Below are 15162 nucleotides of genomic sequence, written 5' to 3' on the forward strand. Positions count from 1 at the left end.
GCTGCAGATGGGTGGGCAGAGTGCAGTGACCAATATCTCAATCAGGATTCCGGTGTCAAACCCTTTAGAGCTGATTGCGCCCGAATCGGTCATGCCGAATGGATTGCCCGGGTCGCCATCACCTATCCCTCCTCCCCCTGCATCTGGCGCGCCCCAGATGGACAAAAAGCATAAACGTCTTTCGTCTCTTTCTACCCGCCCACAATCTATGCAAACATCACTTTTTGGTCAGCCTGCAAACCAAGGCACAAACCAGAACCAGCAGCAAGGAATGAGGATCACCTCTGGAGCAAGTTCGCTCATGTCTGCTAATACTGTTTACGGGTCCGTTGCTGGGGTCGGACAAGCCAATATAGGCGTCGCAGCTCACGGAGGAGACCTCAGTTCGACATGGGAGATGTGGGATTGTATAAGGACCCTGTGCGGGTATCACCCGCGATTATCAGTTAGTATGTAAATCCTCTTCCCGCACCGTCTATCTAGCTGTGGACTGATTATGTGAAAAGCTCTGGACTTGACAAACCCTCTGCCCCCATCAGCCGGTGCCCTCGCGAGGTGGTCAGCAGAACCAGTCAACTATATCTGGTTGCCTGCCACATCATTCATACCCAATGCCAAAGGATACCCCGTGTTGAGCAAGGCCTGCCAGGCCTTTATTCGCGAGATGGGCAAGCAAAATCCCACATATATTCTTTCCCAGACGACTATGAAGAGGCACTCCGCTGGAGGACATAACGCATACCTCCAATACATCAGACATATCACATCCACTCCTCAGCCTGGACCTAACGCCCAACCACGCGCGATGATGGCTCTGCCTGCTGGCGCTTCTGAAAAGTTTCAAGATTATTCGGATTATCTACAAGCGCCCTTACAACCATTGATGGACGATCTTGGGAGCATGACATATAATATTTTTGAAAATGATCCGGTCAAGTATGCCCAGTATGAGAGTGCCATCACTCAAGCTTTGCTGGATCTACCAGCGAACAAGAAGCAGTAAGTCATCCTGATCTTATAGTGTCTGCCGCCGACAGCTGACAGCCTTATAGCGTCGTGACAATAGTTGGTGCTGGTCGTGGACCCCTTGTAGACTGCACTCTTCGCGCACTCTTACATTCTGGTCGCCAAGCATCCATCTACGCTATCGAGAAGAACACCAATGCTTTCGTGACTCTGCAGGAACGCAAAGAGCTTGAATGGCGCGACAAGGTACATGTTATCAGCGGAGATATGAGGGCAGTCGATGTTCCCGAAAAGTGTGATATCCTGGTTTCAGAGCTCTTGGGAAGCTTTGGAGACAATGAATTGAGCCCCGAGTGCTTAGATGGAGCGTTGAGATTAATGAAATGTAAGACAAGACCTGCCGATGACGAGAAATAGACCGCTGACGTCTCTTTTATAGCGACTGGTGTCTCCATCCCATCCTCTTACACGGCCCACATCGCTCCTCTTTCGACCTCGAAACTTTATCAAGAAACACATTCTCCTACTCGCGGCCCTTCATCTGCTGAAACGCCCTACGTCGTAATGTTATCTCAAGTCGACCCCATTTCGGGTGACAACAATATACCGGGAGTGAGTGCGCGATGCGGCGAAAGAATCCAGCAGTGCTGGCAGTTTGTCCACCCAAACAGAGACATTACTGTCGACTCAAATGGTTAGTCTTTTCCCTTCTATGTAAAATCACAACTTCCGTGCTTATGACATTGTTAGGAATACCTCTCTCAAATTCACACAATGCCCGTGCGAGCACCCACACATTTCACATTCCTCATGCGGCTACTCTGCACGGTTTTGGCGGCTATTTTGAGGCACATCTTTACGGTGATGTTGGGCTTTCAATTCATCCCGAGAACGCACACGCCGTATCGCCAGACTTAACCAGTTGGTTCCCTCTTTTTTTCCCACTGAAAGAACCAATGTACCTTCCAAGCGGGGCAGAGTTGCAAGTGAACTTGTGGAGAATGGGCGATGGAAAAGGAAAGAAGGTATGGTACGAGTGGGCGGTAGAGAGCTATTTGCCGGTAGTGCAATCAATGTCTTCAGCCCCAGGCGCCGCGACTGTCCCAGGGTCAAGGAACGTCAGTTCAGCGTCTGCCACTGGGGTTGGGTTCGGTGGACAACCCAGCCCTTTGATGGACGCGCAGTTTTCACCGGGAATGGGACACATGGGTTTGTCAGGTGAATTGGGGAGGGTGAAGATTGGGCAATCCACTCTGCATAATCCAGGAGGGATTCATTCTTGGGTTGGTCTCTAGATTGTATAGAGGACCTATGGACTTACAAGCTTTATTTGTACAAGATATCAGTTTCTACTTGACAACCTAAAAGTACATGTGATCATGGGATGCATACATAGTTTTCTTATAACTACAATGGAGCTACTTTGTTTCGACATGTGATATGATGAGCAGGCCACCGTCATCCTTAAGAGGGCTGCCACTACTGGTTTTTAGAGATGTTTTCTTTGAAATTCCCAAACATGCTTCCTTACTGTTGCATCTTTGACACTTTTTCAACTCTATATGCGCGTCCTGCGTGATGTTCCAGTTGTGCTCTTCAGAGGGGAATGAAACTGCGAGTATACACCGCTTTTCTGTGTACCCTGTGATCTCGTCCGTTGTGATACTGGCGTCTTTTGCGGAGATGACGGTGCCCTTAAGCCAATTGATCTACTTCCAATGGATCGGCTATGTAATCTTGAAAGTGCTTGGGTCACAGGTGGTGGGCTCGGTGAAACTTCCGGGGTGCCTTGTGAGAAGAGAGCATCATTTATTTCATGCGCTTCCTCATTTTCGGCTTCAGAGGAAAAAGCTCTGAAATGAGGTCGAGAAGAGCCTATCCATGTCTTTTCGAACCCCTGGGTGAGATGGGGCTGAGACGAAGAGTCCACTTCCGTTTTCTCGAGGTTCTGCGTGGGACGAGTACGAGATGAGTCAACTTCTGTTTTTTCCAAGACTTGCGTGTATTGAGTGCCCAGATGACGAGATGCTTGAGCTAGTGGAGGATAAGATGGAGTACAAGAGCTTGTTCGAGTGTTGTGTTGGGTGTTACGTTGAGTAAGAAGTGCAAAGGCTTTGGAAGCTATGATTTGCTGAGCTCAAAATGGTGTCTCAATAGGGAGCGGGCGGAACTTACGAGTTACAACGATATTTGAAGGCTGAGGACCTACGAGTCGAAGCTCTGCAATTGAATGATTCTTCTTGAGAGAAGGAGAGGGCTGCATGGTGTTCCTACGCGCGAGGCCGACGAGAGAAGGTGTTGGGTGCGCAGAAAGGGGCCTGACTTGCGTTGATGATCGGATAAGAACTCGGGAAAGGTTGGATGTCGCAATAGCTCGACGACAGCGTGTTGTACTGTGTGTATCTGAAGGTCTGGCATGAGATGAAGGAACAATCACGTACGACCTATTTGGTGTGACTGGAGCTGATATCTTCTGAAACGGTCGTCGGACGCCTTTATCGACTCCAGCATCTGTACCTTTCTTCTCTTCACTTCTTAAAGCTTCTCTTTTTTCTTTAACCCTCTTTTCCCTTGTTTCTTGTCTCTCCTTCCTGCTCTGGATCCTATGTGAATTGAGCCGGCCCACAAGATGATTAGCCATGTCAATGCCACTCATCATCCGTCGATCGTCAAGATCATCGTCCTCTGGGTTCAAACACTGGAATGCAGGAGTTTGGCGTTCTTGGGTCGAATCACCAGAGATGGAAAATGGTAGATTGACAGAGACGAAAGCAGGCGAAGGGAATTGCTTGATACTTTCCTGTGGTCGAAGTTGAACAGGCCATACTGATTTTTTGGGCGCATTGATGCGTTTCGCGCGCTGGTCTTGCTGCGGAATCTTCCAATAGCCAGTGTCTTTCATGACAGTTCTCCTTGACTGCAAATCAATGAGTGATGGAGATTCAGCCTTCTCGCACTCGATTGGCCTTAGCCTCTCCTCGTGACATGCTTTCGTGCCGGTATTAATCTGATGGCCTGTATCCATACGGGTATCAGAGTCCGATGTTGGAACCTTTCGGCATGCATCGTCGACGGGCTGTGGCCGTTTCCGTTGAGGCAATCGTCCTGATGATAACTGGAACTTGGACTGGTGTCGGATTGGATCAGTGACTACATTCAATTTAGGAATTCGTTTTATCGGTGCTTCTGCCTTTCCATTATCCTTGTGCCCAGATTGAATGGGCCTTGTCGAAGATTCGAATACGATCTCGTCCTCCCAATGTGGGTCATTTTGCGATGGGTCCAGCACTGGGGGCGTTTTATGTCTTGTAGATTTACCGCTAACCTTCTTACTTGCATGTCGTTTGGCAAAGCACCCAGAGGAAAAGAGGCCAGTAGGCATCTTGAAAAGGGTTATATCAGGGTTCTTACGATATTCCTTGACGTATTCGGAGAAAGGGATAGCGTCAAAGGGTTTAAACGAGTATCCCACAGGCGGTCTGATGTGTCTCAAGGTATTGCGTCGGGATCGCTTGGGGCGCACAGACTGCACCACTTGGATATAGCTAATAATTCCGTCAACAACATATCTAAAGCCAAGTAGGACCCACTTTTGCACACGAATCTGAACTGAATCATTGCGAGATAATCGAAGCCTAGGAATGCCTTGGGTAGGGGAGGATGCTGTTTTGTTGTAAAACTCGGGCCTTTGCTTCTTTTTCGAATAATTATTTACGCCGGGGTTATACTCGCTATCACTTTCGGCAACACGTTTTCGGGGAGACCTCTTTCCTAAAGCCATAGTTACCGGCCGAAGCGGACCGCGCTTGGTGGGACTTTCTCCTAAATCGCCTGGCCACTCATCACTCCAAAGTTCGTCTTCTCCTTCTTCCGAAAGATCCACTGCCGGACAATCAGGGGCTTTATTGAATGATTCCGGTATTCTGATGTCATTCTGCACACCCTCATTTTTCAGTAGACCGATAGCAGAAGGATTGTGCGTGGAAGGTGAATGGGCAGGAGGCGTGATGCTTGCCAGGTGTCCGTTAGGGACTGGATCGGGAAAACCGGGTTTATATGTATGTGATCTGCCTTTCCCATAAGTTCTTTTTCTTGAGATAGACGTGACCTTAACAATCGACGTAGACGCATCGCGTAAAAGGACCTCTGACGTTTTTCCAAGGCGGTCGAATTTCATCTGGGAAGGCGGCTTCTCATCCACTGTAGTATTATGAGCCACGAGCTCTGAAGAAGGGTTGAATGCAGTAGAAAGAGGCCGAATTTGGCTTCGACGATGTGATCTTAAAGGTGCAGCCGACTGAGTGTTTGCTGCTGGGATATAAGAGAAAGGATCACGCCATTTACTAGGCGAGGATGCGCTTCTTGATGGGACAGGATTGAGGGGTTGGGTCGGTTGTAAATGACCTTCATTTTCTTTTTTTTCTTCCTCTTGACTTTCCTCCTCACCTTCGTCGTCACTAATTATGTAAGGTTTACCTTCGACCGGCCGAACGTGCGATCGCCGAGTGATAGGGCGCTTTACAGGCGACTGCTCATCTTCATCGCTCAGCTCTTCAGCTTGATGACCAACCTCAGAAGTGTCAGCCGTTTGGGTTGAAGAGCTGATGGGGATAACCATCAGTCCTTGGCGAGCTCCGATGTAATTGAGGGGCTGAAAGACGTCGGCATGTGACAGAGACTGAGGCGGCAGCGCAAGACTTTTGGTGCGAAACAGGCCTCCTATAACTCTGGAAGGTGGAGTATAGTCTTGTGACCTAACAAAGTGATTATCTTTGCAACCACTAATGCCTTTGCTGTTGATGAGGTTTTGCAAATGAGGAGTCCTTAAATCTGTGGGTGGTGGGGAAGCGGAAGAAGATGATGATGACGATGGTAGAGAGAGGTGCCGTCTCTTATATGAACCAATCATTGAAGTAGCAGTAGTGTCAGTCAGGCGAAATTTGGCTGTATCTTTACCAGCTTTTCGCTCTTTCTGGAGAGCAATGCTCTGCTCCGCTGTGGAAGGTGACTCTCGCCAGAACCCGCGATCATCATAACCTCCTTGCTCAGGGACATCTAGGTTCGCCGTGCTAGGCTTCCTGATGTCAGCTACACTCAGATGCCTAGCAAATGCAGAGGCAGGAATAAAGTTAGAAATGTTTTCTTTGTCATCTCCTGTAGAAGTTGATTGGGGCACCTGCTCATGGATTGCGATGGCAGCCTTCTGACGAGGTTGGTCGGGTTGTGTCCGTGCGGCGAGTCGTGCAGATGATCGGGTGACTTTCTGTGCGACAGCTGGAAGTTGTTGCGATATGGCAGTCGGTCGCTGGTCTTTCTGCACAGTGAGTATCGTGTGTTTTACAGGACATGATATCCTGCGATTACTCACTCGTTCTCTTGGGCGTCTGTGTCTTCCTGAGACTGGTCCGTTTGTTTCTGCCTTTTGTACTTGATCGGATTGACCTGACCATCGTATAGTCATATATGGGGGAATTTGAAGAGATACAGGCCAAGGCTTTTATCTGGTCAGTTGGAAATAGTCAATAGCGCCTGTCGACATATTTCTGTCAGCTTGCTTCTTGGGCCGCGTCCAGCGACATCATGACGCGTCGTGCGGCCTTGCTTACCACTGTTTTCAGGAGGCCATGTATAGTGCTTATGTCATGTACGTGAGGCGTTACAAACTACGCAGGTATAGCGTAGAAATGCACCTGTTGAAGCAGTGGGATGAGCGATAGTAAGAAGAGTGAACGGAAAAATAGAAGAAGCAAAAAGCTGGGTGGCCAACAAATAATGACGCGACCTGGATGTCGGAGGGAGGCTGCTCTTCGCTCGTCTTGAAATCACATCTCCACACAGCCACTTCTCTACCGCCCAAATCTCTATTACTCCATCCCGTTTCACCCCAGCCGACACTAGCATTCACTCGCACAATGATCGTCAAAGTCAAGGTAAGCCTGGCTCGTTGGCAGGGCAGCCCACAGAGATGCTGACAAACTTGCTCAGACACTTACCGGCAAAGAGGTGAGAAACAGTTTACATAAATCCGGGAAGGCATTGTGGACGGTGCATCTGACGCTGCTCGCTAACAGGTTGACATTGACGTGCAACCGGACATGACGGTAAGCCCCGGCGTCACCGAGCCATTGCCATCTTCCCATACTGACGCTGAACAACTGTTTTTACCTGGACCACGTACAGATCAGCAAGGTGAAAGAACGGGTTGAAGAGAAGGCTGGCATTCCTCCTGTGCAGCAACGATTGATCTTTGGTGGCAAGGCTATGTGAGTCCATGTTCGCTCTGCATTTTTTATAATCATGTGGTAGACCATTCTTTCTTTTTTAGATTATTGACGGTGTCTATCTAGGGGAGACGACAAAACCATCCAAGACTACAAAATACAAGCAGGCGCTGCCATCCATCTAGTCCTTGCTTTGCGTGGAGGGCGAGCATAGAACGGAAATTAAAGTGAAAGAAAGTAGCCTACGACCCTATGCATATTTTTGGGCGCTCCAAGTTGTAACGTCTCTAAGTGTTTGTCAGGTATCCGTTTATATTTGAATTGGGAGTGTGTTGGGTGTACAAATACCTTTGCGGTGCATAGGGGACGAAAATGAGTGAAATTGATAAGCGGATAAGCGAAAGATAATTTGACTCGCGATGATGGTCTGAGTGGTGATTCGCGAAAAGAGATTTGTTAGTTGGGAGTTGCGCTCGCTGGCGTCGACGTATTTCCTCTTTCCAGCTGCGTTCTAGAACAGTGTCCCTATAGTAAACTCCTATGAAGCCCCCAATCCGTCCCCAAGTCACATTGCGTAGCTTCAAGCGCACCCCCCGGCTCACCCACGTCGTATGTGTAAGTCCTGCCCACTCCTCTATCGAGGCAGTGACTAACCACCGAATCGTAGCACGTTCGACAACGACACCATGAATCCAAGATTTTACAGGAGATCAAAGATGAAGACAATGTGCGTTTGCAGTTTTGTAAAGACGCAATATATGTATGCTGATAGGGAGTTCCGGGAAGGCATTCATCTTATCAATCTTGCAAGCTTCTCCTTCAGCCAGAGACTCTCGCTCTTATCTGTCTTCATTTGCCCCTCCTCAACCTGTCGACAATGTTACTGCAACCCCCCCTGCCACCCCGACAGAAGGTGCCCAACCTCCTGCCCAAAATCCTCTTGTCAATGCCCTTCTCAATCCTATCCTCCGCCGACCTGCCCTTGTCAAAATCCAAGGCCCGTTTACCGACGCCCAACTTGAATCGATTTGCCGCGGCATGGCCCATCTTCAAAAATTAGGACTCGTCTCTGTTATCGTCGTTGACCGTGATGACTTGCCGTCTACAGAATCTTCCGACCGATACGAAGCACAGAGACAAAGGGCGATTGTCAGGCATGAAGTCGAAAGGGTTGTGCATTTCCTCTCAAGGCATAGGGCAGCCGCCAGGCCGGTCTTTTCAACTGTTGCAAGGGTCGCAGACCCTGAGCTGGAGCCAGACGAGGCACAAAAAGGTGTATTTGTTGAGGAGGAAGGACTCGATCACGTGCGGAGGGCAGTGGGTGAAGGCGAAATTCCCGTATTATTGCCCGTCGCACTCGACTCTGGTTGTCGTTCCCGGAGGATCCCAGCCAACAGAGTGCTTTTGGCTCTTGCTTCTGCAATGTCAGCACACACTTCTAGCCCCGTGGATCTCACTCCGAGAAGGTTACTGGTGATCAACCGTGAAGGCGGTATCCCTTCTTATGCCCGACAAGGTCTGCCACACTTGTATATCAATCTCGCGTCCGAGTTTTCCTATATCAACCGTACGTTTCAACCCCAATGGAATGAATCCCATCCTACTGCCCTGTCCAACCTCTCTCTCGCCAACGGCTGCCTCGCCCACATGCCTCGTGAAGCGTCCGCTCTGATCGTCTCCCATCGATCTCCCGCAGCCTTGATTGCGAATCTAATCACCAACAAACCCGCCCACTCTGCTTCTTTGCCTCATGCCCTGCTTGTCGAGTCTGAGGGTCGTATCACTCGTGATACGCCCACACTTATTCGTAAAGGCCTTCCAGTTCGCGTTTTGCGGAGCTTGGAAGAAGTCGACCAAGGCAAGCTCACACATCTGCTTGAAACCTCTTTCAAACGTACACTCGATCGCAAGGGGTTCTACAACCGTTTAAAGAATGATCTTGACTTTGTGATTGTGATTGGCGATTATGCTGGTGCTGCCGTCTGTACCCTTGAAGGCAAACCCGTTTCTGATTCATTCGCTTATCCCCCAAATCACCCTGAACCTATATGCTACCTTGACAAATTTGCCGTCCATCCTTCACACCAAGGCGATGGTACAGTTGATTTCTTGTGGGTCGCTCTTCGTGATGAGACGTACGGTCTTGGTCAATTGGATGCTTCAAATCCGTCCATCGGTTCGTTGAGAGGTGTCGGCAGGGGTAGGGATCTTGTCTGGAGGAGCAGGAGTGATAACCCCGTCAACAAGTGGTATTACGAAAGGTCAAGTGGCTTCATGAAGACAAGGGATGAGAAGTGGAAGGTATTTTGGTGTGATGCGGAGCAGAGGCTGGGAGAGATTTGGCGAGAGAGGGAATTTGGTGGAGGACGATTGGTTAGAGTCGTGGAGAAGGAAGAAAGGGGAAGGGTGAAGTGGTGGGAAGAGGTCATCGGAGCGATTCCTTCAGCTTGGTTGGCGTAATCTATTTGGGATTTCCAGGAAAATTAGGGTTAGAGTAGGCTTAAAACAGTCAATCAAGCATTTTAGACATAGAGGCAAGAGTAGCAAGTTGTATACAGATGCATAAACTATAGGTGAAACCGACCTTCTAAACTTCCAAATGTTTTGGTTCTATTTGCCGATCCTCTGCCTGGCCACCTCAACCTGTCTAGCAATCATGCTTCTCGCGGGACCACCAATGGCGTTCCTCTTCTCCACACTTGTCTCAAAGTCAAAGATCTCCATGACAGTTTCGTCAAACCTCTCGTCCAACTCCTTCCATTGTTCCATAGTCAAATCGGAAATCTGGCAGTTGATCTTCTCGGCGAGGGCGACTGAACGGCCAGAGATGTGGTGAGTCTCACGGAAGGGGACACCCTTGCGGACGAGGTAGTCGGCAATATCAGTGGCGAGCATGTCCATGGTAAGGGCAGCAGCCATCTTCTCAGGGTTGATCTGTTTCCCAGTCGCATGAGCATTCCAACGGTTTAAATCCTTGTAATAGATACACTTACAGACATGGTAGCAAGCGCACCCTCGGCAATCCTCAAGGCGGCAGAGACGGTGTCAACTGCGTCAAACAAGGGCTCCTTGTCTTCTTGCAAATCCTTATTGTAGGTTGAGGGGACACCCTTGAGGGACATCATGAAACCAGCCATTTGACCGAATGTTCGACCGGCCTTGCCTCGGAGAAGTTCAAGGGAGTCAGGGTTCTTTTTCTGGGGCATGATGGAGGAGCCAGTGCTATTGTGGTATGGTGTCAGCCGAGATCTAATAAAGTGGCAAGGGCCAGCCTACCTGTAAGCATCACTGAGCTGGACAAAGCCAAATTCGGCGCTAGAGTAAATAATTAAGTCCTCGGCCATCCTACTCATGTGCACCTGAGTCAAACTGGCCCACTGCAACCACTCCACAATAAAGTCCCTATCGGCAACTGCGTGCATAGAGTTTTCTCCAATGCTCTCAAAGCCGAGTTCTTGCCTTAAAAGCTCCCTGTCAAGGGAGTAAGGGTTTCCCGCCAAAGCAGCAGAGCCGAGGGGAAGAACGGAAATACGGGGGTACAGCTGTCTGAGACGCTCAAGATCACCTAGGAAAGACTGAGCATGGGAAAGGAGGAAGTGGGACCACCTGACAGGCTGGGCGCGCTGGAGATGAGTGTAACCAGGGAGGATAGCGTCAACTTCCTTCTCAGCTCGAGAGACCATGACGTTGAGGAGGTCCTTGAGGTAACCCTCGACCCTGGTGGTCTCTTCCATCTGTAGCGCCCTTCAGTAAGCATGGATGGACCTGTAAAGTTCCAAGAATTTACTTACAAGCCAGATTCGCATGTCGGTAGCGACTTGGTCGTTCCTGCTTCGACCGGTGTGCAGCTTACCGCCAATGTCCTTGCCAATAATTTCGCTGAGCCTTCGCTCGTTGGCAGTGTGGATGTCCTCATCGTCAGATTGGATGAGAAACTACCATATGAGGATAAACAATAGTCATATCCTGTGTCCAACCCGTGGGCTCTCACCTTGTTCTCAGCCCATTCGGATTCAACGATCTTTAAACCCCTAGCAATTTCTTGTTGCTCGTGCTCATTGAGGATGCCAGCTTTGAGCAAAGCTTTGGAGAAGGCAATAGAGCCCTTGACATCCGCAGCGTACATGCGCTTGTCATACTTCAATGACTGATTGAACTCGTGCATCCTGTCCAGAGTCAAAACTGAGATAAGAAGCAGTAAAGGGAACTCACAAAGGGTCGGTAGAGCCGGTGAATCGGCCACTGTGCCTTGCGTCAGGTATGACTATGAATAGAGAGGGTGACCTACCCCCAGAGCTTTCGCTTTGTGAAATCCTGTTCGCTGGCCATTGTTAGTAGTTAGAGACGGGAAGCGGTTGATAGAGAAAAGAGATGTTTTGATTGTGGCTCGGACCTGGAAACGAAAAGTCAAGATTGATATCGGCGACCCGACTCGCGACGAAATAGATAATAATATTATGGATATTTTGTTACGTAATTATGGTCGACCTTCGGCGGAGCCCGCTGAGATGTTTGTTGGTGTTCATCATCGTGCATCATGTTGTCCGCCGGCCCGTCAGCAGTTGTGGAGTGCGTCCGTCGCGTAGATCGAGCGCTGGACGAACAACACGTTTTGTGCTCTACTCTTTTTCCCTGACAGCACATTATCTGGGTCAGTTACTGTACAGCCATATCACTGCTGTCCACCGTCCGATCCTCTGAAGATGGACAGTTTCTCGAAACCATCCCGCCCCTCCACTATTGACAAACGCGTACCATTGCGACGAGATGAGTCCACGGAAACAACGAGATCCAGCTATGTCTCTACAACGCCTGGATCAGGAGAAAGTGAATGGGAGGAGGAGGAACGTGTACATAGTCCTGTTGAGCAGACGGGAACTAAGAAAGAAGCTGAGCCTATGAGCCCCGTAGTCGTCGTTTGTAGGTGCAAAATGTCCGCCAGCTATCGTCAAATACTGCTTACACAAACTTCATGCAGTGTATGTTGTGGCGTTCTATTTGGTGTTTCAAATCTTAACAAGACCAGATGATGTGGATGTCTTTTCAAATCCCATGACGACCATTCCGCAATCCCACTCTCCCCTTTCTATGGATATTCCTCGTTATCACCTTCCTTACCAACTTCCCCATATGCCCAGCCACACTACACCTACAGAGAATGCTTCTAAAGCCTCATGGTGGCGTGTTATCCTTGGATTTATGTTCTATCCAATCTATTTGGCCGTGACCCTCATTGCAACCCCTCTTCCTCTGTCGCTGAACGCGCTGTCTCTTCTAACAAAACTTGTCTCGACATTACTCTGGCCGTTTACTTCATTAGCGCAATTACTCTTCCGTTCCTGCGTCACGTACCCTTGGAACATTTGCATACGTATAATGGACCTGCTCTACCCCGCCTTTGTTTTTGTGGGTGGCATTTTGGGCGTCGGGTGTTTAATTGGCGGTATGGCGGGATGGATAGGCAGTGTGTGCATAAACCGCTATATTGAGTGGAAAGAAGGAGATACAAAGCAAGTCAAAACGAGGAAAAGGAAAACACGGTCATCGTCTCGAAGAGTTTACCGCAAGAAAGATTCTAGCGAATTTCCCAAACCTAGGTCGTATATTTTACAAGTCAAACCTTTGGATAATCCTGCGCCCCGACATCCCAGAAAACCTTCTCTGTCGGGTAGCTCAACAGAGCGCCCTCAATCATCAGAAGAAATCTTACATGATCCTATATCACTATTATCTGAGAGGAGTAGAGTTAAACTAGTTGACTGGGGAGAGAAAGGATTAGGGACTGCCAGGGAGAGGGTCGTGGTGGGAATACGGAAGAGAGGGAGGCGTGGTTAGTAGTTGTTGACGACATTACGTTGTATCGTGTATCATTGTTTCACTTGGAATGCATATGAGCATAAATAAATCAAAGAGTTGGGGTAGTTTTGTGCCTGGTATCATTCGCAGCTTGTTTTCCAGTCAAAGGCATTCATCCTCAAAACATCATTTTCGCATTTTTATACATCGCCGTCATTACGTTGGCACCATCTTTCAGAGTGGTTTTGTCCAAGATCTCCTTTCCCCCAAATTTTGCCAAAAAATCGGCATGAGTGTAAATGCCGATATTGCGGCGCCGGAACCCTTTTACACCTGAAGAGTGGGAGAAGAAATCTTGCTTGATTTTTGATGGTGAGGACGAAAGAGAATCCGGGGTTGTTGAAGAGGGCGATGGAGTAATGCGTGAAGGGGAATTCATAATGATTGAGTAAAGATCACGGAAGTGCTCAAAGTCTTCCAGAGGATTAAATCAGTCAAGACTTCCACGTGACAAATAACAAGACTTACTTGTAGGAAAGAAAATGTCAAAGTATCCCTGTTTCACCAAGAAAGTTTCACAGGGAATCATGCTATTTCCATACCTCGTTTGTACTACTGGTCCGTTTCTTCCTCCCACTGCATCGGGCAATTCATCAAAGTCAGCCATGAGCAATCTATGTCCCGGCAATTTTTCCCTCAGTTTTTCTGCAAAGAGAACCGCCTTGGTGGGCAAAAAGTCGGGAGCGGAAAGGTTAGGAACAAATGGCATCGACGCATATGCCTTGCGTAATGTTTCAGAGTATAGAAGGGGGTAAGGCAGCGGAGGAAGAGTTGACGAAGATTGGGGAAGAAGGCGATTATAAGATAAAACGCGAGAGATAAGGGGGTCATTTATGGTCTCGTATAAGAGAGTAAAATCACCAGAAGCGTCAATGCCTACGACTGCTTGTCGAGGCGTCAACGTGTCGAGCTCGTACCGAACCATATCATGAGCAAAGTTATCCTGTGGTATAATCAGTACCACTCAATGGATAGCCATTGTTTTTCACCTACAAAGACCTCAAGAGCGACAACAAAACATGGTTGATCTCCTCCTCCTACACCATCCCACTGGAAGAAATCCTTATTCAAAACCTGAACTTTCTTACCGAATCCCTCCTTTTCAGCTCTTTCGCGCTGTCCCTTAGCAAGTGCTGAACTAATTTCTATGATTCTATATTTCGTGCGCGCGAACACATCGGGGTGATAGTCTCGCAGATACGTGAGAGAGTCGATCATGAATGATCCGTTGCCAGCTCCAACCTCGTAGATAATAAGAGGCTCCGAGGGGAAATGGTAAAGTTTATAAGATTTAACGATAGCTGATATTAGAGAGCGAGCGTAGTAAGGCTCGAATAAAAGTCAGAATAATACATGAAGGCTTTTGAATCTCTATCACTCACCTTGAACAGTTCCGTTGGTGTGTGCCAAACTTGCCTTCCAAGGCCGCCTTGAGCACCTTCTGTAGGCTCTAAGCCGTACTCCCTTTCATATCGCTCAGCCACGGTTTCTTGGAAATGTGCGACATCCCTGAAAGAGGTGATGTCGAATCCATCTTTCGGGGGTGTGAAGATGGTAGCATGATGAGAAAAATAGCCGTAATTTGGCTGCAGGCGTCGTAAGGGACATGGTCAGTAATGGAAAAACTTACATTGTATAAACTATCATCTATGAAATCTCGAACAAGCATTTTCACCCGAGTAGGAGGTTCTTTTCTCGCGACGAGATCGGCAGCAGTGACTTTCCTCCAGTTGACATGCTACAAAGCAGGTTAATTGTATGTCCAGAAACCGCTTGCTTCGCTTACATCAGGATCAGGTTCATTGCTAAATTCAATAGAAGTATTGAAGTTGTATCTTTCTTTGCCTTTGTCTTTGGTTGCGCTCGTTGATTTGCCACGACGAGAGCCTAGAAAGACAGCTGGAACGGCTGGAAGGGCGAAAACCGGCAAAGGCGAGTGTTTCCCCCGCAGTGTCGCACCTCTTGTTCTTCTTATCAGAGCTGATCCCCTAATAGCCATAACTGACTTCGATGATTGTTAACTATAATGTTCTTCTGGAAATAATACTCGAATTCAGAAACGACAAAAACAAAACGGAAAACGAAGGCCGAATCGTCGGGCGCCGCCGCCTAAATTGAT

General features: G+C 48.5%; 7 protein-coding genes; 4 read left to right on the plus strand and 3 right to left on the minus strand.

Annotated features, from left to right (window-relative positions):
* Window positions 1-2370, plus strand: part of CNAG_02829 (protein arginine N-methyltransferase 5) — a 3016-nt gene extending 646 nt beyond the window's left edge. The window contains exons 2-6 of the mRNA XM_012192771.1: window positions 1-449; window positions 507-999; window positions 1053-1351; window positions 1406-1660; window positions 1717-2370. The exon at window positions 1-449 is cut by the window's left edge and continues 119 nt beyond it. Of these exons, the coding sequence (XP_012048161.1) occupies window positions 1-449; window positions 507-999; window positions 1053-1351; window positions 1406-1660; window positions 1717-2261 (2041 nt within the window). The 3' untranslated portion in view covers window positions 2262-2370. The remainder of the gene's footprint in view (window positions 450-506; window positions 1000-1052; window positions 1352-1405; window positions 1661-1716) is intronic.
* CNAG_02828 (hypothetical protein) lies at window positions 2336-6688 on the minus strand. Its single transcript, XM_012192492.1, has 5 exons — window positions 6573-6688; window positions 6335-6495; window positions 4557-6276; window positions 3142-4511; window positions 2336-3087 (listed from the first exon to the last, which is right to left on the minus strand). The coding sequence occupies exons 2-5, from the start codon at window positions 6414-6416 to the stop codon at window positions 2525-2527; spliced, it is 3735 nt and encodes a 1244-aa protein (XP_012047882.1). The 5' UTR covers window positions 6417-6495; window positions 6573-6688; the 3' UTR covers window positions 2336-2524.
* A 68-nt stretch (window positions 6689-6756) lies between these two features.
* On the plus strand, window positions 6757-7467 carry CNAG_02827 (ubiquitin-like protein Nedd8). XM_012192770.1 has 5 exons: window positions 6757-6896; window positions 6952-6969; window positions 7038-7067; window positions 7147-7229; window positions 7314-7467. The coding sequence occupies exons 1-5, from the start codon at window positions 6879-6881 to the stop codon at window positions 7399-7401; spliced, it is 237 nt and encodes a 78-aa protein (XP_012048160.1). The 5' UTR covers window positions 6757-6878; the 3' UTR covers window positions 7402-7467.
* Window positions 7468-7661: 194 nt separating this feature from the next.
* Window positions 7662-9770, plus strand: CNAG_02826 (amino-acid acetyltransferase, mitochondrial). Its single transcript, XM_012192493.1, has 3 exons — window positions 7662-7802; window positions 7855-7914; window positions 7974-9770. The coding sequence occupies exons 1-3, from the start codon at window positions 7728-7730 to the stop codon at window positions 9645-9647; spliced, it is 1809 nt and encodes a 602-aa protein (XP_012047883.1). The 5' UTR covers window positions 7662-7727; the 3' UTR covers window positions 9648-9770.
* On the minus strand, window positions 9730-11598 carry CNAG_02825 (argininosuccinate lyase). XM_012192769.1 has 7 exons: window positions 11476-11598; window positions 11400-11429; window positions 11179-11353; window positions 10979-11122; window positions 10464-10921; window positions 10181-10409; window positions 9730-10121 (listed from the first exon to the last, which is right to left on the minus strand). Exons 1-7 carry the CDS (start codon window positions 11514-11516, stop codon window positions 9798-9800), a joined length of 1401 nt encoding a protein of 466 aa, XP_012048159.1. The 5' UTR covers window positions 11517-11598; the 3' UTR covers window positions 9730-9797.
* Window positions 11599-11743: 145 nt separating this feature from the next.
* On the plus strand, window positions 11744-13099 carry CNAG_07521 (hypothetical protein). The gene is made up of 2 exons (XM_012192991.1): window positions 11744-12107; window positions 12166-13099. The coding sequence occupies exons 1-2, from the start codon at window positions 11891-11893 to the stop codon at window positions 13020-13022; spliced, it is 1074 nt and encodes a 357-aa protein (XP_012048381.1). The 5' UTR covers window positions 11744-11890; the 3' UTR covers window positions 13023-13099.
* On the minus strand, window positions 13048-15075 carry CNAG_02824 (hypothetical protein). XM_012192768.1 has 6 exons: window positions 14830-15075; window positions 14674-14781; window positions 14426-14629; window positions 14037-14372; window positions 13512-13986; window positions 13048-13457 (listed from the first exon to the last, which is right to left on the minus strand). Exons 1-6 carry the CDS (start codon window positions 15040-15042, stop codon window positions 13162-13164), a joined length of 1632 nt encoding a protein of 543 aa, XP_012048158.1. The 5' UTR covers window positions 15043-15075; the 3' UTR covers window positions 13048-13161.
* Window positions 15076-15162: the final 87 nt, after the last annotated feature.

This window comes from Cryptococcus neoformans, chromosome 3 (genome assembly GCF_000149245.1).
Source record: "Cryptococcus neoformans var. grubii H99 chromosome 3, complete sequence".
Taxonomy (NCBI): domain Eukaryota; kingdom Fungi; phylum Basidiomycota; class Tremellomycetes; order Tremellales; family Cryptococcaceae; genus Cryptococcus; species Cryptococcus neoformans.

Bases quoted from the DNA above. Each gene is read 5' to 3' on its own strand.
- CNAG_07521 (XM_012192991.1), top strand. From the start codon at position 11,891: ATGGACAGTTTCTCGAAACCATCCCGCCCCTCCACTATTGACAAACGC. The intron at 12,108-12,165 runs GTAGGTGCAAAA...AACTTCATGCAG, and splicing joins GAGCCCCGTAGTCGTCGTTT to TGTATGTTGTGGCGTTCTAT.
- CNAG_02826 (XM_012192493.1), top strand. From the start codon at position 7,728: ATGAAGCCCCCAATCCGTCCCCAAGTCACATTGCGTAGCTTCAAGCGC. The intron at 7,803-7,854 runs GTAAGTCCTGCC...ACCGAATCGTAG, and splicing joins GGCTCACCCACGTCGTATGT to CACGTTCGACAACGACACCA. The intron at 7,915-7,973 runs GTGCGTTTGCAG...AGTTCCGGGAAG, and splicing joins AGATCAAAGATGAAGACAAT to GCATTCATCTTATCAATCTT.
- CNAG_02828 (XM_012192492.1), bottom strand. From the start codon at position 6,416: ATGGTCAGGTCAATCCGATCAAGTACAAAAGGCAGAAACAAACGGACC. The intron at 4,512-4,556 runs GTGGGTCCTACT...CGGAATTATTAG, and splicing joins GTTCAGATTCGTGTGCAAAA to CTATATCCAAGTGGTGCAGT. The intron at 3,088-3,141 runs GTAAGTTCCGCC...AGCAAATCATAG, and splicing joins TTCAAATATCGTTGTAACTC to CTTCCAAAGCCTTTGCACTT.
- CNAG_02825 (XM_012192769.1), bottom strand. From the start codon at position 11,516: ATGGCCAGCGAACAGGATTTCACAAAGCGAAAGCTCTGGGG. The intron at 10,922-10,978 runs GTAAGTAAATTC...AGGGCGCTACAG, and splicing joins CCGACATGCGAATCTGGCTT to ATGGAAGAGACCACCAGGGT. The intron at 10,122-10,180 runs GTAAGTGTATCT...ACTGGGAAACAG, and splicing joins GTGCGCTTGCTACCATGTCT to ATCAACCCTGAGAAGATGGC.
- CNAG_02827 (XM_012192770.1), top strand. The intron at 7,068-7,146 runs GTAAGCCCCGGC...GACCACGTACAG, and splicing joins ACGTGCAACCGGACATGACG to ATCAGCAAGGTGAAAGAACG. The intron at 7,230-7,313 runs GTGAGTCCATGT...GTGTCTATCTAG, and splicing joins ATCTTTGGTGGCAAGGCTAT to GGGAGACGACAAAACCATCC.
- CNAG_02824 (XM_012192768.1), bottom strand. From the start codon at position 15,042: ATGGCTATTAGGGGATCAGCTCTGATAAGAAGAACAAGAGGTGCGACA. The intron at 14,630-14,673 runs GTAAGTTTTTCC...CGACGCCTGCAG, and splicing joins TAGATGATAGTTTATACAAT to CCAAATTACGGCTATTTTTC. The intron at 13,458-13,511 runs GTAAGTCTTGTT...ATCCTCTGGAAG, and splicing joins TGACATTTTCTTTCCTACAA to ACTTTGAGCACTTCCGTGAT.